We start from the raw sequence: 24,592 nt of genomic DNA, 5'->3' as shown, positions 1-24,592 counted from the left end.
GAATTTGAGACTGTTTTGCCCTTGATTTTGTGTTTTCACGCATCGAATTTTGAGGAAAACTATTCTAGATACATATTATTTTCATAACTCGAGCTTACGTGTCAAGTTCAAGTGAATTTGGTTTAGTTTTGCGAATTGTTGGGGGCGAAACTTATTGTCTCTTTTTACGTGTTTATAGGAGTGATTGAAAACTGTGATATCGATCCTAATTTGGATTCTAAGTTTTGATTTGTTGGTGAGTTCCATGCATGTTATCTATCTTGAATTTGCAAATGTGACTTAGATGTGAATTTGATGTTGTGACTAAGATGAATAGTGTTTTGGATTGTTGAAGTGTTGTGATGTCACCTGGGTTGTTATCCCATCGACGATCAGTGATTGATTGTGCATGTTAATTCTTGGAAATTCCTAAGTCCTATAGGTGAGTCTGTCGATTCGAGCCAATCATGGGACTTGGTCGAGGAGATTTGATGAGCCATAGGAAAGTGTTTTATATTCATTGGACTTAGCATTTAGACTCGTCTCTGTTGAAATGAAAACTATGGTATGCTCAAACAATGCCCATTTTAAGTGTTTTGGATTTCGGGCCTGGTAGGGGGAGTCGTTGGAAGGAGAATGAAATGAGTAGAGTTCTACATAGTGATAAAATTTGAAAGTTGACGGAGTGCCAACTACGTGAAATAAGATCAAGATTCGTAAACATTTGCTCCTGATAGCCACCCGTATCCTACCCCCTTGATATTGTTAATCGCTTTATTTACTCGTTTTGAATTGTGAGTTTGAAGTGTAATTTGAACTGTTCTATGTGACTGTATGCCTTTTTGGAACTCGCTGGGCGTTAGCTTATTCTTTCCAATTTGTTTTCCTTAACAGGAATTGAGAACCCAAGTGAATCCGCTGTTAGTTAGGGTGTGACCTTGTTTCTTTTGTATCTTGTTTTGGGTTGTTAAACTTTAAATTTGATATTTTGGAAGCTTGTAAGGCGAACTTTGATTGTATCTTAAGTACGTTGGATCGTATTTTTATTAGTCGGGTTGTAAGTTGAACTTAGTTATGTTATAAGTTGTGGAATTGTTATTTAAGTATTTTGGAAGTATTTTATTCGATCGTATTAGTGAGTCCTGGTGCGAGTTGGGCAGGCAGTCCGCCGAACCCTTTGGTTCATCCTAGGGGAAGGTGGGGCTATCACAATGTTGATACAAGAGGAGGCGTTTAGGATATTGCAGTACCTGAATAAGAGGACGCGGATGTCACTTAGGCCTATTGACCATCAGGGAGTCGAGCCGTCTACCACTCAGGATGTCCCCATTCGATGTGCTTGTTGAGCATCTATTTAGGCAAGTACGTGGATATATTCAAGGAGACAGGCCTTGCAACCGGGGCATGGTTCCATGTCATGTTGATGTGCCTGTTGGTTAGGATACTTGAATTTTTGTCCATGTCAGAGACGATCCCCCGTCTACACCCCAGTTCCCTTACTAAAACTTTCTTCGCACCTTCATGTATTCCTACATTCGAGCATGACTTCATTTCCATACCTATCCCTGTACCCACATTGGGTTACATGACAGGTGAGGGCTCTTTCTAAGGTGTGGCACAAGTACAATTCATCATGATTATCAGTTAGGTGATTGCCTTGACTATATCCACGAGTTCTCGGGTTTCTTGATGGGTTTATCACTTATTCTATAGATGGTCGAATACTTCACTCCTAGTGAGGCTCCATCCACTACTTTTGCCAAGCGATCCTATCCTAGATAGGGTAAGCCTCTCATGATAAACCACTCGGTTGATGATGAAAAGCAGGAAAGTGCACTAGAGATACAATTGCTTTACCATTCTGCGTAAGAAGGACAAGAGATGTGTTGGTAGGCACTAGAAGGTATAAATCGCACGGTGCGCGGTGGTATAGAAAAAGAAAATGCCCAGACGAGCAAATGATGTGGAAAGAAAATACCGGAGGTGGATATAGTTGGTTAGGTTAATGGTTTAATTTTTTTGTTTTTTTGGTTTTTGCTATATGGGTTACACACACAATATAAGCACGAACATATACTACATTTCATACAAAGACAGATAGAAATCGAACAAAACAAGATATACAATGGAAATACTTTTCATATAAAGAAAGCTCTTAAGAATAGAACAAGATACATAATGGGAAGTGGCATAGAGCTTAGTTCTAGTACTTATTAACTACAATTTGCTCTCGAAGATTATTACGGTACTTAGTAACTTAATGTAGGTGAATAGTGAAATTAAATGCCATGGATATAGTTTTTCAATGCCTTTTTTGTTGAATATGATAACACCAAAAGAGGTGGCAGATTATGAAATAAAAAGCAATATGTCTCCAAGGCAAAGAGCATGTTCAACTGCGAAAGTAGCCCAATTCTTGTCGAAGGATCTTTGTTTCATGCCAATGCAATACGTTTTATAGCCGCTTGTAATAATTACTGTTGGTGTTGTGCCTTCATGTAGTCGAAGGTCAGCGTATTGTGGAAGGGTCTATTTTAAAAAAAACAAATTTTTGTTAGATCACTAAAGAATGCAGTTGTGAACAAATTGTATAAAGGAAAGCACCTACCAGGCTGTGTTTTGAGCGACTTGTATAAAACTGATAGAAAGAAACAAATGATATCCAATCGTACTGAAGAAACTGATTTATGGAGGAGGTGATAGTACAAAAACTGGGCTGCTGGCTGAACAAGAAAGCAAATGCTTCAACATTGGATGTAATGCTTGAAAACATAGGTAAAAGTAGTGTCCATGACATGAGAATATATGATTGGGAAGTGCAGAAAGCCATGGAATCATAGGATAAATTTCCCTTGATTCTCAAGAAGACCATGTCATTCTTGAGAAAGCTATATAACAAAAAATGAATAGAAAGAAGGTTAAATAATGTTCTTGGTATTCTAGATAAAGTAGAAGCATGGAATAGAAAACTACATGCATAACCATATTAATTTTCAAATTTAGCATTTTTTTATGCATAACCCGTGGAGGCTTAAGTGTTATTCTTGAATCTGCTTGGAGCCATCAAATAAGCACTTGTAGGGCAAAAAGACTATCTACAACTCTACAATTGCTTCATAACCACAATAGAAAGAAAGGCAACACAAGTTTTAAAAATAAAACAGGAAGCTAGCTGAATAGGGAAGCATTGGAATAGATTGTTCAAATAGAGAAGAAATAAAGAAAGAGACAAACGTATTCCAAGTAATTCTTCCTCATGAAACACACTCCCAAGTCTCAACTGCCACCAACCAAAAATCCAAACATTAAAATTTAGAAAATCAACCCAAATAGTCACAACAAAGACTCTTAGAAAAACCTTCAAGCCCACTTAAGCATTCAACCTTCATACACATTAGTTTCTTAGTTAAAAATAAATGCACAAGATCACAAGAAGATAAAAAAGTAATTCACAGGATTCAGGGTTATCCCTTAGACTTGCTTCAAAAGTTTCATCTTATAAAGATTCATTAATAAATATATACCCTTCCAAATCATATCTTTTACAGCAATTACCCTAACACTTTCCTTATGAGTTAAAATTTTTCAAAAAGAAACAACTTCCATCATAGTTTCACAAGGGCCTCATTAGGATCTATTCTAATTTTTGCAAATAGATCACTTTCATATTTTTTTTCAACCAACAAAAAAGCGAAATAATATATTACTAGCTTCTAGTACTATAGACAAATTATAATTACAAAATATGCCTCAAGGTAACTTGGCAGTTTAAACTTTATAAATAAAAACATATTGAACACATAAAACCAATGCTCCGGAAGAAAGGAGAAAAAAGTACCTGTCCAATGATAAGTGTGAGGATCCGAAAATTTTCTTATTTTCGTCATATATTATTGGTTTATTTAAATAGTTATTCACTCATTTTCTCCGAATTATTTAATTCGACTACATAAATTCCATTTATATGGAAAAACACCTCTCTTATGTTTTTAAAGCGTTTTGTTAGAAAATTTACTTTTCGAAAACTCGTTTAGTTCGGAACAACGTGTACACGTTTTTCGAGACTATATATTTGAATCGAGAGTATATTAATTTCGGAGAAGTAAGAATGATCAATAGTAGATTAAGAAAAGTTAATTTGAGATTTGAGGAGTTAATACTCGACTCATGTGAGGACTCGCAAAATTTATTATTTTAAATTTCATTTCGAGCTTATTTAAATATTTCATTGCCCATTTACTCCGAATATTATTTTCTAGTCTATTTAGACCTAATTACATAAGTCTATAGCTTAATTATATTTTTAAAATGACTTGTTTCAAAATTTAATTTTTGAAAACTCATAAAGTGAGAATAGTGAATACGCGATTGGAGTAAATAATTGAATTGAGGATACAAAAAGCTTGAAAAATTGGAGATTTGTACATTAGTCTCAAAATAGGTATTTTTATGCTTAAGTGCTCAATTATTAGTTAGTAATACTATCGTTATAAGAATTTCTTAGAGATTTCGCTCTATCGCGTATAAATTGGAAGTACGCGTTTTTACGCGCGCGATTAATTGAGGGACTTAAGGCCATTATTTTTGGACTATTAAGAGTGAATAACAATAGTATGTATACAAGGGCATTAGAAGTTTAGTGCACTAGTGAAATAAACCCGAGAGAAATCGAGCACAAAACGCGCGTGTACGCGCACTATTGGAGAGTTGACTTTTGTACACTTGAAACCCACAATTGCTAAGCTTCTCACGGAAGCCTCACCATCAGCAAACACTTTCTATTCCTCACTCCCAACAGCCGAACCAGCAAAGGAGAAAAACAACTCCAATTCCATCCTAATTCCTTCACCAAATCTTCTCCAATTCGCTTCAAATTTCACCCACACTTAGTTTAACACTTGGAGATTGCATCTAGCTAAGAAAAGGAGCTGCAATCCGCGGGTTTGCTTGAGTTAAGGAGAGCCGAAATTTCTATCTTGCACATCTAAAAAGGTAAGCTACGATCAACACTTAAAATCTTGCTTCATGGAAGTAGTAATGCACGTTTAAACCCTTGCATGTTTATGGGTAGCATGTTTGTGATGGAAAATTAGTTGTGTGGGCTCTATGAACTCCCACCTTGGATATATGGACTGATTTTTGGTGTTTTGATGGTAATAATATTTATTTAGTGCTTAAACTAGTGGATTAATGTTGGGTTATTGATAGAAACTCAAGGATGGTGCATTGACCAAAAGTGACAGTTTTGCCCCTGTCTTGTTCGAGCACTTTGGTGCGAAATTTTGAGGATCTAATGGCTTGTTTATGTTTTTTACATGTTATATTGATTGTGTAAAAATTTTCATGGAAAAATAACATGATTTGGTTGGTTAAATGAAGTGATTTCCAAAGTTTAGAAAACTGGAAAATGATTCCCGTCACTGCCCAGGCAGTCACCTTGTTTCGGCTATAACTCATCGCTCCGATGTCGGAATCGAGTGCCGTTTATGGCACTGGAAACTAGACATTCCCAGATTTCATTTGGTATAAAATGTACATTCTGGTTCCACTCGAGTGAGCCAAACCATTCATTTGAAAATTGCTGTCCTGTTTCATTTGTCACTGGGAGGCAGATTATGAACTGCGATTTGATGCTCACGTATGAGATGGTTATGAACAGATTTTGAAAATGGTTTCTTCTGAGAAAATATAGCCTTATGAATCTATTTTCCAACGCCACAAACCATGCTCAATTCCGAGTTAAATTGAGTGATTTATGATCAAAATTCGAAACTGGTTTTGTGAAGGAAAACCATGCATTTGGACAGATTTGAAACTAACGATGCTTTAGGACTTGTTATCCGAAACTTCTTGGTGTAAATCACCTATAAAATGTACCTTGGGTATATTTTAGACATTATCTACTAGAATGGATCATATTTGAGATGTTTCTTGGCCGAATGTTTGAAAACGGCAAAACGAAAGTTCAAAGGCAGCTTAGCCTTAGAACTTCTTGTGATTTCAACGGTCTCGTTAACTGATTTCCCGTACATATTTTTCTATGAAATTTGGCAAGAGAGTGACCCTTATATGGTAGTATATTCAAGCTAAATTTGGTGCCATTCCAAGTCCGTTTCGTTGCTCAACTAAACTTCCAAAGTTCATGATTTGAGTTGGAAAACCCTTGATTAACAAGGAAATTTTAGTAACTTTGTGCTACCATATCTTGGTGCTCAAAACTCCGAATCTTATTCCGTTTGTTTTATTTTAAACTTGGATTTCAACTCTAATAGAGTTCCAAATTTTAGAGGTTAGTTTGGATCAAGTGAATTTTTCCAAATTTTCAAAGTTGGCCAAAAACCAACCTAAACTTGTCTTCAATGCCCCAGAATATCAACTTTGAGCCAAATTTTGGATACCTTCCATTTGGAATCATGGAAAAGTGTATTCTAGGAACTTTTAGTACTTTGGAGGTAGTTTCCAACGGTACCAAATTTTTCAATTTCGGACGTGTAAAGAATGAGATACGATTTTTCAAAGTAAGTGTAACAAATATGAAAATTTCTAACTTAAAGGAAATGGAGTTTTTCAAACTCTCTTTTCCCTTTTAATATCCCTTGATCGTTTTACACTCGATTTTAAGGATGTAAATCAAATTTTGCTTGTGTTTTAAAACTCCACTTTTGAGCCTCAATTTACAAATAATTAAGGCTCATTCTCGTGAAATTTTCTTAGATTGTACAAGAGTGCAATCTTCCTTATTAATTGGAGTTTATAAGTGATAATTTTTTATTAAATGCTCAGGCGCTCAAGGCGCTTAAGAGGACCTTCCAGAGGATCTCACGAGAGACGCCTAAACCATCATTTGAACTTGCTACTTGAATCACTCGGTGAGTGTCAAGTGTATGAATTTGTTGCTAAGTGTTTACTGCTTCTTATCCGTTATTTGAATTTGGAAATTTAGAGACGAGTGTGTACTTTACCGCACTCATTCTCTTTCAAATGAAATTATATTCGAATTTTGCTATGTGAATTCATATTCGACTTGTATGTAGTAATGTGGATATGATTCGTATATACATGATTCGTATTTGTGATTCCTAGTCGGAATCGTCGATTTGAGCGTTACTCATCGACTTATATTCGTATTCGTATTCGGGGGATGCCCAAACTCGTTGGCTAACTTTGCGAATCGAGCTAGCATGGGCTTGGTCGATAAGCTTAGCAAACCATGAGATATTCATAGAGCCTGATCGATTGGAGAGATCTTGCTCGGCATTACTTGCGCAGTATTGCCATGATATACTCGAGTATTATCAAAATTTTGATGAGCGGGTCTGATAAGGGGGTGTAACGGTGACGGGATTCGAAAAAAAGTGGTGTATCTACGGATTTGATACTTATGTGGTTGACGGAGTGTCAACATGAGATGTGATCAAGACTTTGATTCGACTACGTGGAATTTAGCTCTTGAGAGCTACAGTATCCTTAAATTGTTTCTATTCAATTTTCCTATTCGAAATGTGAATTATTCGAAGTTGATAGCTTTATTTATTATATAAATTGTGGCTTCTTGGATTACGTGTTTGCGTGTGTGTTTCTTGGCCTCACTGAGTATTGGCTCATCCCATTAGTTTGTTTTCCTTAACAGGAACCCGATTGGAAGGAGTTAAGCAAATGCCGACTTGAGGCACTTTTGTATTAGTGTTTTAATTGTAATCGACTAGACACTTTTGGATGTTATATATTTTGGAAAAAGTGATTGTAAATTTGGAATTGTGATGTAAGACTAGATATTTACATATGGAAATGATTTCGCACCTTTATTTCGATTTTCATTGTTAGTATTAGACTAGGTTTGAATTGGATTTGTCTCGAGTCCTGGCGAGAGTTGGACAGGCGTCCCGCGGATACTCTTTGGTTCGCCTTAGGGAGAAGTGGGGGCGTCACAATAAGTTCCAGGAAGACAACCCCAAAACTATAGACATCAGATTTCACTGTCAATTGCCCAGTCGTAGCACACTCAGGAGCACAATAACCATAAGTTCCCATGACCCTTGTGGAGACATGCAACTTGTCTCCAGTAGGACCAAGTTTTGCCAGCCCAAAGTCTGAAAGTTTTGGAACAAACCTTTCATCCAGAAATATGTTAGATGACTTGAAATCCCTATAAATGGCAGAAGGATTTGCCTTATCATGAAGATACTCCAAACCTTTGGCCACATCTGCTGCTATCTTCATTCTTGTATTCCAATCTAATGGTTCTTTATTAGGTGGAAGATCTGCAAAAGAATTATTAAAATGGTTTACAAGGATGCAACAGATTATGTTGTGTGATAGCTACCAGAACAGTAATCTAACATAAACCCAACGAAAAAGTATTGAATGACATTAAAATTAGCACATTATCCAAAGTTGATGTTAAGCGATAACTACCAGAATAGTATTCTAACGTAAACCTAACGAAGGAATATTAAATGACATTGAAAATTACCACATTATTCACTAGTTATAATTATGACAACCGTAATACAGTGGCAATAACAACCGTACTTGTGGAGAAAGATCATAGGCACACACATTAATATTGAGAGCAAAATTTGTTCAAAGTATAAGCACACTTATTAAGATTTCTTAAATGCAAAATTTATTCCCCCATTGTAAAACTGATATAAGAGTCTAACAATCCAAAATTCATTCAAAGATTAAGAAAGAGGAATGCTCTACTGAACGCTTAACACAAACATAAATCAACTAAATGGTGTTGATCTTGATCCCTTTCTTTTGATATTTACAAAATAAATGGATAGTACTAATATCTCCTCAAAGATGTTTTCAGCAATGAAACAAATCAGGTTCAAAGATTAAGTACAATTGAAAGAGACAAAGAGTACTGAAAGCTGTCGGATGCTCGTGAAGACTGGATCGGACGTCCGATAATCATTGCGCAACTTCGGACGCATGAAGAATTCCATCACCCGACATCCGAAGGAACTAAGACATTCTCCCTAGTTCACTGACTTCGATCGGACGCAAGGATCGGACGTCCGATAGGATCCTTCAAATTCGATGAAAGCTGTCGAACGCTCACAAAGACAATATCGGACGTCCGATAGAATTGAAAAAGATTTTTCAAACTCACTGCCTGCTGTCGGATGCATGCTTTGGATGTACCGGATGTCCGATACTCCCAACGGCTAGTTGACTTTTCACCTTCTTTCTATCCGTTGGAAACATTAATGAAGCACTTTCTTGGTCTCCTATAAATAGAGCATGGTCAGAAACTTCAAATAACTTTACACATTGAGACTACATCAGATCAAGAGTGATTTTAGTGAAAAAATACTCTTCAAAGAAGATTTGTACTCTTAGTGGTGTGAAGTTCGTTGTAAGCTTTTCATTTGTGAGTGAATACTTCAATAGTGTAGCTCTGTAAGGGTTGTCCTGAGAAATAGTAAAACTTTCTAACTTGACCAAGTGGAGATTGGGGCAAGGAGGAAGTGAACCTTCCTTTGTACACAAGATTGGTTATATTTCGTCAATTTGAAAAAACTTGTTTGAATTGGTCTACAAGTTCAAGAGGAGCTTGGTAGTCAATTAGTTTGCAATTTTTCCTTTCTTATTTACTTATTGTTATGTTGTAATTCTTAAATTGCTTATCTCTTCTACTTCTCTCAAGTGATATTGTTCATTCATTGATTGATTCATTGTATGATCACTTAGAAAAGAGGGCAAGTACTCAAAAAGTGACTCACAATTTGGCCAGTTTTTAAACTACCTAATTCACCCCCTCTTAGGTTATTTTCAATCTTTACAATTGGTATCAGAGTTTGGTCTCCTAGAGATTAAGCTCAAGTGGCTTAACAGTAAAGATGACAACCAACAATACCATATTTTTGGAAGGATAATCTGTAATTAGACTACCTATGTTTAATGGGTCGAATTATGTGAGTTGAAAAGAAAGAATGATTATCTTCTTGCAATCGATTGATATTGAATTGTGATTTATTGTTAATGAAGGTCCATATGATGCCTCTATTGTAGATGATATTACTCATAGACCAAACCCAAAAACTAGAAATGAATTGACTGCAATTGATAGAGCTCATCTCACCTTAAATGTAAAATCCATAAATGTCTTATATAGTGTTTTAGATTCAAATGAATCTATTAGAGTCTAGGGTTGCAAGTCAGCTAAAGAAATTTGGGACAAACTGAAAGAAATTCATGAAGGTAGTGAGAATGTTAGAGAACAAAAGAAATCTATTTTAGTTACTAAATATGAGTCGTTTAAGATGGAACCTCATGAAAATATTGATCAAATGTATTGTAGATTCAAAAATCTCATTAAGGATTTAGAAGTGTTGGAAAAGGAATACTCTTTAGGTGAGAAAAATAAAAAAATCCTGAATGTCTTGTCCAAAGATTGGGAAAGTAAAGTGACTGCTATTGAGGAGGCTAAAGATTTGAATACTATGCCTATTAAATCACTTATTAATTCTCTGACCTCTTATGAGTTGAAACTTAAGATTAAGGTATAAGAGAATGAAGATGCAAAGGTAAGAAAGAGTATTGTTCTAAAAGTAACTCAAGATGAAGATGATTCGGCCTCTTTGGATGGAGAAGATGTGAAAATTGATAACAGTGATCTTGCTCTCATCACAAAAAGTTTCAAGAGGATCCTCAACAAAAAGAGATTTAGAAGAGGAGGACCTATCAATTCAGATTCTAATCAATTCAACAATACAAGAAACAAAGGAAAGTATGAGGCCAACAAAAAATAAGGTAACAAATGTTATGAATGCGGCCAATTTGGACACTACATGAGTGAGTGTCCAATGAAGAAGAGGAAAGTTGAAAGAAAATCAAAATTCAACAACTTCCAATTCACATGGAATGAGTGCAACTCCGATGGTAAAATTGAAGAGGAAGAAGAATCGCTCAATTGATTTTATGGCCATTGGAGATGATGAGATAACAACTTGTAACTCTCAATTTGATAGTGTTGATGAAACTGATGATGACATTGAATCTTTCATTAAAAAATTGCATGCTAATTTGAAAGAATCTTATGTTAGAAATAAGGAATTGAAACACAAAAATAGTTTTCTTTTTCAGGACAATACACGCCTTTTTCAAGAAAATAAGAAGCTGAAAACTGAAAATGATTTCTTGAAAAAGAATGAGATTGATTTACAAAATAAGTTTGATTGAAAAACAAGGTTTTGTGAAATGTTCAAAAAGGAGCAAGATGATTTGAAAAAAAGAATGAATAATTTAAATGAGTTGCTCCAACATAAAAAATAAAACTGTTTTCAAGGAAATGAAACAAAAACTCATTTTGGCACTCATGAGAAGAAATTAAATTATGGTGCAAATAATTTTGTAAGATTTATTAAACCTTATTTTGCAAATAACTTTTTGATTATGTGTAATTTTTGTTGTTAAAAATGTCACATGAAAAGTGATTGTTATGTGAGGAAAAACATGAGAAGAGACATGAAATGCATGTGGATAGTCAAACATGATGCTAACTCTCAAAGACCCAAATCTCTTGGTTGAGAATGTTTTTGAAAGGGGCATTATGGATACCACTCTTTTTTCTAAACAATGTTCAAATGATCTTCTATTTGTACATATATATGTGAATGATATTATTTTTGGTGCTATTAATGAGTGTTTGTGCAAGGATTTTTTTTCACTATTATGTTAAATGAGTTTGAGATGAGTATGATGGGAATTTGAATTTCTTCCTTGGACTCCGAGTGCTTCACACTCAAGAAGGTACGAAAATTGATACAGAGGTATGATCGCTATAAGTATTCTGTAATGCTTTTGATATTTCTGATGTTCTGAACTAAGTTTCCTTTGATAGTTTTTGAATGACTAATGAATGTTGGTTGATATAAATATTTGTCTCATTGATGTTCATTAATAATTTTTGGTATCTTTTGATGTTATTCTTCTGTTATTAGCTGATGATGGTTGCCACTACTATTTTTTTATGACAATTACTCTCTACTTTTATGATGACAAAAAGGGAGAGAAATTATAAAATGGATGCTGGTTTGGGATGTTATGAGTAAGGGAGAGTTCATTTGATAATATTATATTATAGTACTTAATGGTTTTGAATGCTATGACTAAGAGGGAGTTTCTACTCATTTTCCTTCCTTTCATCCATTATTTTGTCATCATCAAAAAAGAAGAGAATGTTGATTTTGATCCCTGTCTTTTGATGTTTACAAAATAAATGGATAGTACTAATATCTCCTCAAAGATATTTTTAGCAATAAAACAAATCAGGTTCAAAGATTAAGCACAATTGAAAGAGACAAACAGTGCTAAAAGCTGTCGGACGCTCGTGAAGATTGGATCGGACGTCCGATAATTATTGCGCAACTTCAGACGCATGAAGAATTCCATCACCGGACGTCCGAAAGAAATAAGACATTCCCCCTATCTCACTGACCTCGATCGGACGCAAGCATCGGACTTCCGATAGGATTCTTCAAACTCGATGAAAGCTATCGAACACTCACAAAGACAATACCGGACTTTCAATAGAATTGAAGAAGATTTTTCAAACTCACTGCTTGCTGTCATACGCATGCTTCGAATGTACCGAACGTCTGATACTCCCAACGGCTAGTTGACTTTTCATTTACTTTCTATCCGTTGGAAGCATTAATGAAGTACTTTCTTGGTCTCCTATAAATAGAGCATGATCAGAAATTTCAAATAACTTTACACATTGAGACTACATCAGATCAAGAGTGATTTTAGTGAAAAAAACTCTTCAAAGAAGATTTGTACTCTTAGTGGTGTGAAGTTCGTTGTAACCTTTTCACTTGTGAGTGAATACTTCAATAGTGTAATTCTGTGAGAGTTGTCCCGAGGGATAGTAAAACTTCCTAAGTTGATCAAGTGGAGATTGAGGCAAGGAGGAAGTGAACCTTCCTTTGTACACAAGATTGGTTGTATTTCATCAATTTGAAGAAGTTTGTCTGAATTGGTCTACAAGTTCAAGAGGAGCTTGGTAATCAATTGATTTGCAATTCTTCCCTTCTTATTTACTTATTGTTATTTTGTGATTCTTAAATTGCTTATCTCTTCTACTTCTCTCAAGCGATATTGTTCATTCATTGATTGATTTATTGTATGATCACTTAAAAAAGAGGGCAAGTACTCAAAAAGTGACTCACAATTTGACCAATTTTTAAACTGTCAAATTCACCCCCTCTTAGGTTGTTTCAATCCTTACAATTGATATCAGAATTTGGTCTCCTAGAGATTAAACTCAAGCGGTTTAGGAGTAAAGATGACAACCAACAATGCCATGTTTTTGGAAGGACAATCTGTAATTAGATCCTCTATGTTTAATGGGTCGAATTATGTGAGTTGAAAAGAAAGAATGATTGTCTTCTTGCAATCGATTGATATTGAATTGTAGTTTATTGTTAATAAAGATCCATATGATGCCTCTATAGTAGATGATATTACTCATAGACCAAAACCAAAAACTAGAAATGAATTGACTGCAGTTGATAGAGTTCATCTCACCTTAAATACAAAAGTCATAAATGTGTTATATAGTACTTTAGATTCAAATGAATCTATTAGAGTCAAGAGTTGCAAGTCAACTAAAGAAATTTGGGACAAATTGAAAGAAATTCATAAAGGTAGTGAAAATATTAGAGAACAAAAGAAATCTATCTTAGTTAGTAAATATGAAGTCGTTTAAGATGGAATCTCATGAAAATATTGATCAAATGTATTGTAAATTCAATGATCTCATTAAGAATTTAGAAGTGTTGGAAAAGGAATTCTCTCTAGGTGAGAAAAACAGAAAAATCCTGAATGTCTTGTCCAAAGATTGGAAAAGTAAAGTGACTGCTATTGAGGAAGCTAAAGATTTGAATACTATGCCTATTGAATCACTTATTAATTTTCTGACCTCTTATGAGTTGAAACTTAAGACTAACGTACAAGAGAAAAAAGATGCAAAGGTAAGAAGGAATATTGCTTTAAAAGTAACTCAAGATGGAGATGATTCGGCCCCCTTGGATGGAGAAGATGTGAAAGTTGATGACAGTGATCTTGTTCTCATCACAAAAAGTTTCAAGAGGATTCTCAACAAAAGGAGATTTAGAAGAGGAGGACCTAGCAATTCAGATTCTAATCAATTTAACAATACAAGAAATAAAAGAAAGTATGAGACCAACAAAAAATAAGGTGACAAATGCTATAAATGCGGCCAATTTGGACACTACATGAGTGAGTGTCCAATGATGAAGAGGAAAACTGAAATAAAACCAAAATTCAACAAATTCTAATTCACATGGAATGAGTGCAATTCCGATGGTGAAATTGAAGAGAAAGAAGAATCTGCTCAATTGGCTTTCATGGCTATTGGAGATGATGAGGTAACAACTTGTAACTCTCAATTTGATAGTTATGATGAAACTGATGATGACCTTAAATCTTTCATTAAAAAATTGTATGATAGTTTAAAAAAAATTTATGTTAGAAACAAGGAATTGAAACACTAAAATAGTTTTCTTCTTCAGGACAATACACGTCTTTTTCAAGAAAACAAGAAGCTGAAAACTGAAAATGATTTCTTGAAAAAGAATGAGATTGATTTACAAAATAAGTTTGATAGAAAAACAAGGTTTTGTGAAATGTTCAAAAAGGAGCAAGGTGATTTGAAAAAAAGAATGAATAATTTAAATGAGTTGCTCCAATATAAAATACAAAATTGTTTTCAAGGAAATGGAACAAAAACTCATTTTGGCACTCATGAGAAGAAATTAAATTATGGTGCGAATAATTTTGTAAGATTTATTAAACCTGATTTTACAAATAACTCTTTGGTTATGCGTAATTTCTGTTGTCAAAAAGGTCACATGAAAAGTGATTGTTATGTGAGAAAAAACATGAGAAGAGGCATGAAATGCATGTGGATAGTTAAACATGATGCTAACTCTCAAAGACCCAAATCTCTTGGTTGAGAATGTTTTTAAAAAGGACATTGTGGATACCACTCTTTTTTCTAAATAATGTTCAAATGATCTTCTATTTGTACATATATATGTGAATGATATTATCTTTGGTGCTATTAATGAGTGTTTGTTCAAGGATTTTTTTCCACTATTATGCTAAATGAGTTTGAGATGAGTATGATGGGAATTTGAATTTCTTCCTTGGACTCCGAGTGCTTCACACTCAAGAAGGTACGAAAATTGATACAGATGTATGGTCGCTACAAGTATTCTGTAATGCTTTTGATATTTCTGATGTTCTGAACTAAGTTTCCTTTGATAGTTTTTAAATGACTAATGAATGTTGGTTGATATAAATATTTGTCTCATTGGTGTTCATTAATAATTTTTGGTATCATTTGATGTTATTTTTCTGTTATTGGTTGATGATGGTTGCCACTACTTTTTTTTATGGCAATTACTCTCTACTTTTATGATAACAAAAAGGGGGAAAATTATAAAATGGATGCTGGTTTGGGATGCTATGAGTAAGGGAGAGTTCATTTAATAATATTATATAATGGTACTTAATGGTTTTGGATGCTATGAGTAAGGGGGAGTTTCTACTCATTTTCCTTCCTTCCTTCCATCCATTGTTTTGTCATCATCAAAAATGGGGAGAATGTTGATCTTGATCCCTGTCTTTTGATGTTTACAAAACAAATGGATAGTACTAATATCCCCTCAAAGATGTTTTCAGCAATGAAACAAATCAGGTTCAAAGATTAAGTACAATTGAAAGAGACAAAGAGTGCTGAAAGCTGTCGGACGCTCGTGAAGACTGGATCGGACGTCCGATAATCATTGCGCAACTTCGGACGCATGAAGAATTCCATCACCGGACGTCCGAAGAAAATAAGACATTCCCCCTAACTCACTGACTTCGATCGGACGACGAAAGCTGTAGGACGCTCACAAAGGCAATACCGGACATCCGATAGAATTGAAGAAGATTTTTCAAAATCACTGCCTGCTGTCGGACGAATGCTTCGGATGTACCGGACGTCTGATACTCCCAACAGTTAGTTGACTTTTCAACTACTTTCTATCCGTTGGAAGCATTAATGAAGCACTTTCTTGGTCTCCTATAAATAGAGCATGGTCAAAAACTTCAAATAACTTTGCACATTGAGACTACATCAAATCAAGAGTGATTTAGGTGGAAAAATACTTTTCAAAGAAGATTTGTACTCTTGGTGGTGTGAAGTTCGTTGTAAGCTTTTCATTTGTGAATGAATATTTCAATAGTGTAGCTCTGTGAGGGTTGTCCTGAGGGATAGTAAAACTTCCTAACTTGATCAAGTGGAGATTGGGGCAAGAAGGAAGTAAACCTTCCTTTGTACACAAGATTGGTTGTATTTCGTCAATTTGAAGAAGTTTGTTTGAATTGGTCTATAAGTTCAAGAGGAATTTGGTAGTCAATTGGTTTGCAATTCTTCCCTTCTTATTTACTTATTGTTATGTTGTGATCCTTAAATTACTTATCTCTTCTATTTCTCTCAAGTGATATTGTTCATTCATTGATTGATTCATTGTATGATCACTTAGAAAAGAGATCAAGCACTCAAAAAGTGACTCACAATTTAGGCAATTTTTAAACTATCTAATTCACCCACCTCTTAGGTTGACTTTCGTTTTGGCTTTCCACAAAAGAAGTCAAGTTATTAAACTACAATTAAGAGAATCACAACAGTGAGTCATTTTTACATGCAAGGTGTGTAAAGTCATTTGGTGGTACAAATAAATTTCATGCCTGTGCTCAACATTTTCAGGTTGTTGATAGTTGTTGACAATGTTAATCCTCACTTACAGCATTGGGTGGAGAAGTGATAAGGCTTAAAATCATTCAATTGAAACTCTCGTAGCTTGAATGTAACCACATGCAGGAAAAGAGAGAGACAGAGTTTCAGTAATGCAATTAAAGCACAAAGCACAAGATCCCTTAACATTGTGATCAGCTAAGGAACCCACTCTTACTAAGTGAACAAATGCATTAATACTTAAGGCAGTACCAACTGAACAAGCAAGCTATTCATCAACCTCAAACAACAGAATGTGGAGTAAATGCATAACATGATACAATATCAATCACCACTATTCAAAACACCAAACCATCCATTCACAATACTATGCCATTTATATGTCCCCAACCCCACCTTTCCCCTTTTCCTCAAACGAACATTGATCCCCATACCTAGAAGAAGCAAGTTTGAGCTTAAGCTCTGTCCTTGAGGCTTCATTAGTTCTACATTTTATTTTTCCTTATAAATGGCATTATTGTAAAGAAAGAACAATCAACATAAAAGTTAGTTTAAGTAGAAAAAACCCAATTAACTTTCTAAACAAAACTTACACTATCATCATGCCTTCCTTAAGAAAGTTTATGCAGTTTGTAAATTTTAGTAAACATGTAAATTCAATTTAAAAATGGAATGGACTTCTTTCTGAACATGCAATAACTAAACCGCAAACAATTGACAAGATAATGAACAAGAGTGCCTGAAATGATACCATGAAGATGATCTTCCAATGATCCCAAGGGCATGAACTAATATACAAGTAGCCTTTGGTCCTCATTAGCACAGTAACCGATTAAATTTACAAGGTTAGAATGATATAAAAGACTGAACACAAGAACCTCAACCAAAAATTCCAGGTTACCCCAAAGCCCATTTCTATCCAATTGCTTAACTGCAACAACATGTCCATTCCAGTAATCCAATTAATTAGCAATAATAAACTTGAAAAGCAGCCAGAAAAGAGGCATTTCTAATAAAATCAATATTGCCTTTTAAAAAAATGTCAGGAAAATCCAGAAAAAAATTCTATGAAATGAAATAATTAGGAAAAAATGTAGAGAAAATCGCGCATACCTCACTTTACTACTTTAGCTTGAAGATCTGGAGTTGAAACTTTTCTTTCAGATCATCTCTAAGAGGGCCCAAAAAAGGAGGACATATTGGTTAAAAATTAGAAAAAAAACAGAAACGAAAATAAACAAAAAATTTTTGAACAGAAATAAAATAGCTCCGACCCATCTGTACTTTTTTGCTGCAGGTACAAAGGATCAACCATTTTTTATGCAAATAAAGCAACACTCTTGAGCCAAAGATTGTTCCGACTAAGTGAAGAAAATGATTAGAGGAGCTCGTTATATAGAATGTATCATACAAGAAGGGCAAAAAAGAGATACGTTCAGTGGATTGAACCTTCCTCTCCATGGACTCTATCAAAGCAAAGTCCATCGAGCCGGAATCATTGACCCCTGTAGGGACGCAGAATTCCCGACGAGATACGACCGAAACAGCCGTCAATCCGATGCGAAAGGGAAGCTTGACATTCGAAAATATAAGAGCACTAAAATGACTTTCTTCCCATCTTGCTCGCAGAGATACGAAAGCACAACAGCAAAAGAGATGGCACCCGCGCAACCACAGAGCAAACCGTCCACGAGTATTTTCGGAAGTCCATCTACGATCGTGCAGGAGAAAGGAAAAATAACGAAAAAGAATGAAGAAGAAATGAGAGATGAAACATTTTGGAGAGGAAGATGGCGGTGGAGCTTCCGAGGAGAGAAAAGAAAGAGAGGAGTGTGTAATCTCCATTCTTTACCCTAGATATCTATTTTTACTTTTGAAACGACGCTGTTTATCCTGGCATGTGACCAGCACGAGGGCCAACAAAACAACATGTACTTCAGACCTAAACTACTCCTTGGCTCTTATTCTATATATGTTGAAAAATCATACTGGAATGGATTTTTTTTCTTAATATGTAATATGTAATTCTTATACATTTAGACATATAGACAATTCTTGTACATTTAAATGTTCTAACGCAAAATATCACAAAACTTTTCATTCATAAATATTAGACAGTTTTAATAGGACATTAACTATTAAACTCTTATAAATAATAGCCATAATTATTAGAAATAAAATTATTTACACAAAAAATTACTCCATGCATGTACTACGGTACTATTTCTGATATCAGAAATAAAATATCACAAAAAAATTAGTCCGCGCATGTACTACGGTCCTATTTGTATTTATAGATATTAATTTCTCAACTAAGATGACAAATTACACCCAAAAGCGAAAAAATTTGGAAAATTTTGTATTCTTGCCTTAACGAACAGTGAACAGATCCAAGGGATCCATCTACAGATTTCCATCGCAAATCTAACTCGATGGATAATCTGGTCCAGCCATCCATTATAAAAAAAAAAAAAAGATTTTCCCCAAGAAAAAAATTTATTCCCTTGAAGTTAGGCAAAATTTATGAACTAGACCCTCAATTTTGGCCAAATTACACAAAGACCCCACAAAACGGTGCCCAGTCGATTTGCCTTCAACATCACGTTATACCACCCACAACCTAAATCAGCTAACTATTTAAATGCTGCATTACTCCAAAGCATAATTAATAATAGAGCAAATTATTCGAATGGCTATTGAATTTTTGGAATCGTCCAGTTTTGCTCACTAAACTATTAAAAGTTTAGTTTTACTACTAAACTGTCTAAAGTTTAGATTTTATCGTTAACCATACCTTTTCTTTTGTCTCGTGAATCATGCGAGCACTCAAATATATCATGTTTAAATATTAAATCTAACGGAATAATCCGAAATCTAAATTTTACATAATTCAGTTGTCAAAATTAGATTTTTAGTAGTTCAATAGTCAAAACTCAAGGACTCCAAAAATTTGATGGTCATCCACATAGTTTGGTCTTAATAACAAGCTTGCATAATCTTCATCGAGACTTAGTCTTAAAATTTTCAAAATAACAAAATTTGAAACCATGAAAACTCAACTTAAAGGATAATAATAAACAAGTGTAAAAGTCTTAGACAACTTTAAAATAAGAAACATCCCCACTAATTAATGCCTTTCCAACAAAAGGCAATTTGCAACTTCATTGCCTTTTTGCTTCCACGAACAAAGTCAATCAGGGCAGATCCATGGTAGCTGTGGTACTCATACTCGGAGAGGATGGTAGCAAGAACAATTGTTTGAACTCTTATGCTTCATGTACGCATTTGACTTTGAAAATTGAAAGTCCCTAAAAACATTAGAATAAAGATGATGGATTTTTAGGATATATAGAAGAGAGAGAGAGGACATATAATACAAAAATTAATATACAAGAAAGTAGGATCAGTTTTTTGTTTTTTAATTATTTTGTGGTCAAGGGGATAGACTCCAAGTTTTAGAAAGGAATAAAATTTGGAGAGTCGAACCAAACATCTTACAAATTACAATCAGATTAATATCCCGCGAGTTAAGTTAAATTTTAGAGACGAAGCCATGATATGTATTCAGAATGAAATGAACATTCCACCCAAGAAAATAAAACTATCCGGACCCATGTGTCAATTTGAATAAGCGCCTTCTAACCAAACCACATCCACACCTAATGGACTTGCCTTGGGAACAGCGCCCGGACCACTAGAGCCCGGCCCCAGTACGAGTCACTTCCCACTTGGATGTTATCAATGTGATACAGATTGTCCTCTAGATAAGCAACTAAGCACCACCTGGAATTAGATACGAAGATTTTATTTATTTATTTATTATTTTAACTGGTATTAATGTTCACTCTAATTCACAGATAATATTGTTCATTATGTGGGTTACTTGAAATCACATTAAAAAAAATCACAAGTAATATCTGGAAATTTAACTATTTGATAGATTTATCTTGTACAAATGCTGTAGCATATGAATATGTTTGGCTTCAAATTACTTTCATATTGAAATTCACTCTAATTATAAATAAATAAAGAAATAATTCATAATTCCTCTAGAGACTCAATATCCAGCTAAAAAAATTTGAAAGTGATTGGTAAGAAGGAAACGTGAGTGATTGATCCACAGACGTAGGGGCCCAAATTTTCAACTGTCTTATGTACCATCTCGTTTATTGGCCTGTAATTAATTCAATGGCAAATTTCTAGAAATAATGCTGGATGAAAAAAAAAAAAGTCACAAAACTCGAGTGCTATGAGGAGAATTTCTCCTTTTAACATCGCCACATTTGGTTTTTTTTTTTGTTTTAATGTTTGGGATTGAAATTTTTTTAAAATAATTGTGTCACAAATCAAACCATTTGTTTGGAAAATGTGCGACCAAACCATTTTTTTTAAATAGTCAATTGTCGCATCTGAACGACTGATTCAGATTTAAATTTACTCAGGGATTATTCTGGTAACTTTATTTTGGTAATGGAACATTAGAGCCAGATTATCGAAGTACAAACTCATACTTTTGCATAATTTAGTGATCATGGATTGATACTTGTACTATATGTTAAAAGAAAATAACCGTAAAAAAGATGGCAAGACCGAATCTAACAACCACACCAAAAAAAAAATAAAAAATTACATATTCCACATGGGCAGAAGGGATGGCGGAATCTAACAACGACACCCAAAAATTGCATATTTACGAGAAGCAAGAGAAGGGCCAATAGGCAGAAACACAGACCAAAAAAAAAACAGACTTATAAAAACGAAGAAGACAAAGAAACCGGGGCACACAAGGGGAGGGAGAGACTGGTAGGAAGAGATGAGAAACGGCAAAGGAAGACAGTATTGTTACAGAGAGATTTTGCCATTTGCAGCGATGGTAATAGTGGAGTGTGCCAACGTGGGTAATAGCACTCTGTTTAAAGCTGCCTCTGATCAAGGAATGAGCTTCATGGTCTTCGTTGTCTACTCTTTCGGTTTATGCAGTCTCGCTCTCATACCCATCGCCTTCATTTTCCACAGGTATATAGGTCAAATTTAATTTGTCCCCTTACCTCTGGGGTCTTGCCTATATATTGCTACTACTTGTGTTGCAGGAATACTCCGCTTCCTCGGTTCACTTTACCAGTCTTTGGTAGAGTTTGTCTTCTTGGCGTTCTTGGGTAAGGATAAAATTCCTGAGTTTTACAATAGCATTTGTGAATTCCATGCTTTTTGGTGAATTTTTACATGAGTATTACCCCATGTTTTTATATTGGTATTCCTGCTTTTTGATTGTATCTTGTTTCTTTGACCAGATTTGCAGCTCAAATGCTTGGTTGTAAGGGGCTTGAATACGGTTCGCCTACTCTATCTTATGCTCTCAGCAATCTCCTACCAGCTTTTACCTTCGCACTCGCCATTATCTTCAGGTGATTCGTAAGCTAGTACAGTTCCGCTACCATCTTAAACAGCCTGAACTCTACACAATTATTGGAGGAAGTCCCCAGTGAAATTGATGGTCCAAATACAACTTTCCATTTGTTACTGTCTAGAGTCTGAGTTTGTATCAAAACAACTTGAATTTTGATTTGAAGACTGATTTTCTTTGCTTTTTTTTTTTTGTAGAAGAGATATTGCTATTGTCTTTAGCAACCAAAAAGGGGGAAAACTAGTAATTGCTCATTACTCAGGGAGATGTGACTTTAACATCTGGGTTCCATAATTCAATTGGAGAGTTAGAAACTGAATCTTGTAAACGGAGTAGATAGCCAAATTGAGTGAGAACCAAGTAAAAGTTGACTAATCTGATAGTTAGAAATTCAAATTAACTTACAAAGAAAAATTGCGGAAGCACAAACTGGGGATGAATACAGGGCAGTTATGAGTTGCAATATGTTTCATTTGCTTTCTTCGTCTCTGATTGTTCTTTAGTTCTGGTTGGGGGATTTTTCCATATAACTAATGATTTCATCTCTACTTGTGCTGATTTTTTAAACGTATATGCCTGAAATCAGAATGGAAAAGCTGGACTTAAAAAGTTTTACCAGTCAGGCCAAAATCCTAGGCACTTTGGTATCTATATCAGGTGCACTCGTGGTGGTTCTGTACAAAGGTCTGCCAGTTATAAGAACTTCTTCACAGTACCAATCTCTTAACCAGCCTGTGGGATTAGTATCATCACAATCAAATTGGGCTCTAGGAGGCCTTCTCCTTGCCTTAGACTATCTCGTATTATCCATTTGGTACATTGTTCAGGTAACATTATTTGTCCATTTTTTCCCCTCAAACTGCTAATTGTTGCCCAGATACAGTAGATAGTGGAATATTTTGTCCTTATTGATTTGCAGACTCAGACGGTCAAGATGTATCCAGCAGAGTTTCTAGTTGTACTTTTCTACACTGCAGGTGTGACGATTGTATCTGCTCCAGTGTGTTTCTTTCTGGAGCCGGATTTAAAAACTTGGAGTATATCGACAACAATAATGCTTATCTCACTTTTATATGCTGTAAGAGTCCTTAGAAACCAAAATCAGGAAAACTTATATGTTCTTGATCAAGGTTTGATATTGATCTTCAGGGCTCTTCTCTTTTGTAGGCAATCATTGGTACAGGTTTTGGTACAGTTGTACACACCTGGGGCCTGAAAGTAAAAGGCCCCGTCTATGTAGCATTATTTCGACCACTGTCGATAGCCATTGCTGCTTTCATGGGTGTTGTTTTCCTTGGTGATACGCTCTATCTTGGAAGGTATGAAGAGTACATTTTTTTTCTTTCTAGATTTCCCTTCTCCTTTAGTCTGTTTTACTTTAGACCCAGTCAATCCGATTCAGGTTACAAATATCACAATTTTCTGTGACTTGTTCTTGTTCTAATTTCCAGTGTGATTGGAGCAATACTGATTTCCATCGGATTTTATGTCGTCTCGTGGGGAAAAGCGCAAGAGGAAATGAGTGAGGATGGGGGAGTTCTCAGAATTGAGTCAGCTGCCTCTGAAAATGTCCCTCTATTAGGATGAAGTTGGTTATGCATAGATAGTAGGTAATATTTCCTAAATTACAAATAAAATTGGCAGTTATACTTGAAGGTGGAAACTAGGCAAATGGAACGGGATGATGATGGATTTTTAAATTTCATCCTCCCATTTCCATAGGGCTAGCAGCAGAGTGTTTGTAAATATATGTATTTGTTTGCTACTAGTCACTAGTGGCTCTGTAAGGAAAGCTATAACCTAGAAGAAGGTCATAGTGTTTCTTAAACACGGATTTCAACTGCTCTTTTTTTCCTTTTAACTGTTTTTGGTCTTCCTATATCAAATTACAAAGATTGCTGGTATTCTATCTAGAAAATTGGTAAAGAAATGATTCTCGAGGACTTTTGCAAGGTGAATATGATTCATGCAGAGCTGTGCCTAATTTTGCGCAATTTTTTCTGTATAATTTGGAACAGTACTTTATGGTTTATCCTTCTTTCCAAACAAACATCAACCGCGATGTCCGGCTCTCCAGCTAATAAACTAGTCATATAAAGGTTTTGTTGCGCCACGCGAGGCCGAATATTTCAACCACACAACAAGCCTTTCTTTATTTTTCTTTTATTTTTTTTCTCTTTCTTGACAGACCATTTCTTCCCTGTTTTATAACCTAATTCAACACTTAATTTAATGGGTTTAAGATCTTAACATATTGAAAAGTATATGATAACAAAAAATAAAACATCTTAATTAATTAAATGTTACTTAATTTCCTAAACAAAATTTGTTCTTAAGAATAAGTAATAAGTTATTCACTTATTATTTAATATAATATATATTTAAATGTATCAAATTTATTACTTAATAACTTAATAATTTAAATT

The 24,592-nt window shown here is 34.8% G+C and overlaps 2 protein-coding genes across 2 annotated transcripts; one reads left to right on the top strand and one right to left on the bottom strand.

Moving 5' to 3' along the window:
- Window positions 1-1,771: 1,771 nt before the first annotated feature.
- On the bottom strand, window positions 1,772-8,199 carry LOC113691615 (serine/threonine-protein kinase PBS1-like). The gene is made up of 2 exons (XM_072069305.1): window positions 7,909-8,199; window positions 1,772-1,840 (listed from the first exon to the last, which is right to left on the bottom strand). The coding sequence occupies exons 1-2, from the start codon at window positions 8,197-8,199 to the stop codon at window positions 1,772-1,774; spliced, it is 360 nt and encodes a 119-aa protein (XP_071925406.1).
- Window positions 8,200-21,492: 13,293 nt separating this feature from the next.
- Window positions 21,493-23,994, top strand: LOC113700848 (WAT1-related protein At5g40230-like). Its single transcript, XM_027221282.2, has 7 exons — window positions 21,493-21,778; window positions 21,853-21,918; window positions 22,054-22,167; window positions 22,753-22,993; window positions 23,086-23,244; window positions 23,334-23,485; window positions 23,618-23,994. Exons 1-7 carry the CDS (start codon window positions 21,576-21,578, stop codon window positions 23,751-23,753), a joined length of 1,071 nt encoding a protein of 356 aa, XP_027077083.1. The 5' UTR covers window positions 21,493-21,575; the 3' UTR covers window positions 23,754-23,994.
- The last annotated feature ends 598 nt before the right edge of the window (window positions 23,995-24,592 follow it).

Source organism: Coffea arabica, chromosome 1e (assembly GCF_036785885.1).
Source record: "Coffea arabica cultivar ET-39 chromosome 1e, Coffea Arabica ET-39 HiFi, whole genome shotgun sequence".
Lineage (NCBI taxonomy): Eukaryota > Viridiplantae > Streptophyta > Magnoliopsida > Gentianales > Rubiaceae > Coffea > Coffea arabica.
Note: the sequence above shows the minus strand (reverse complement) of the source record. Positions and strands in the feature narration are given on the sequence as shown.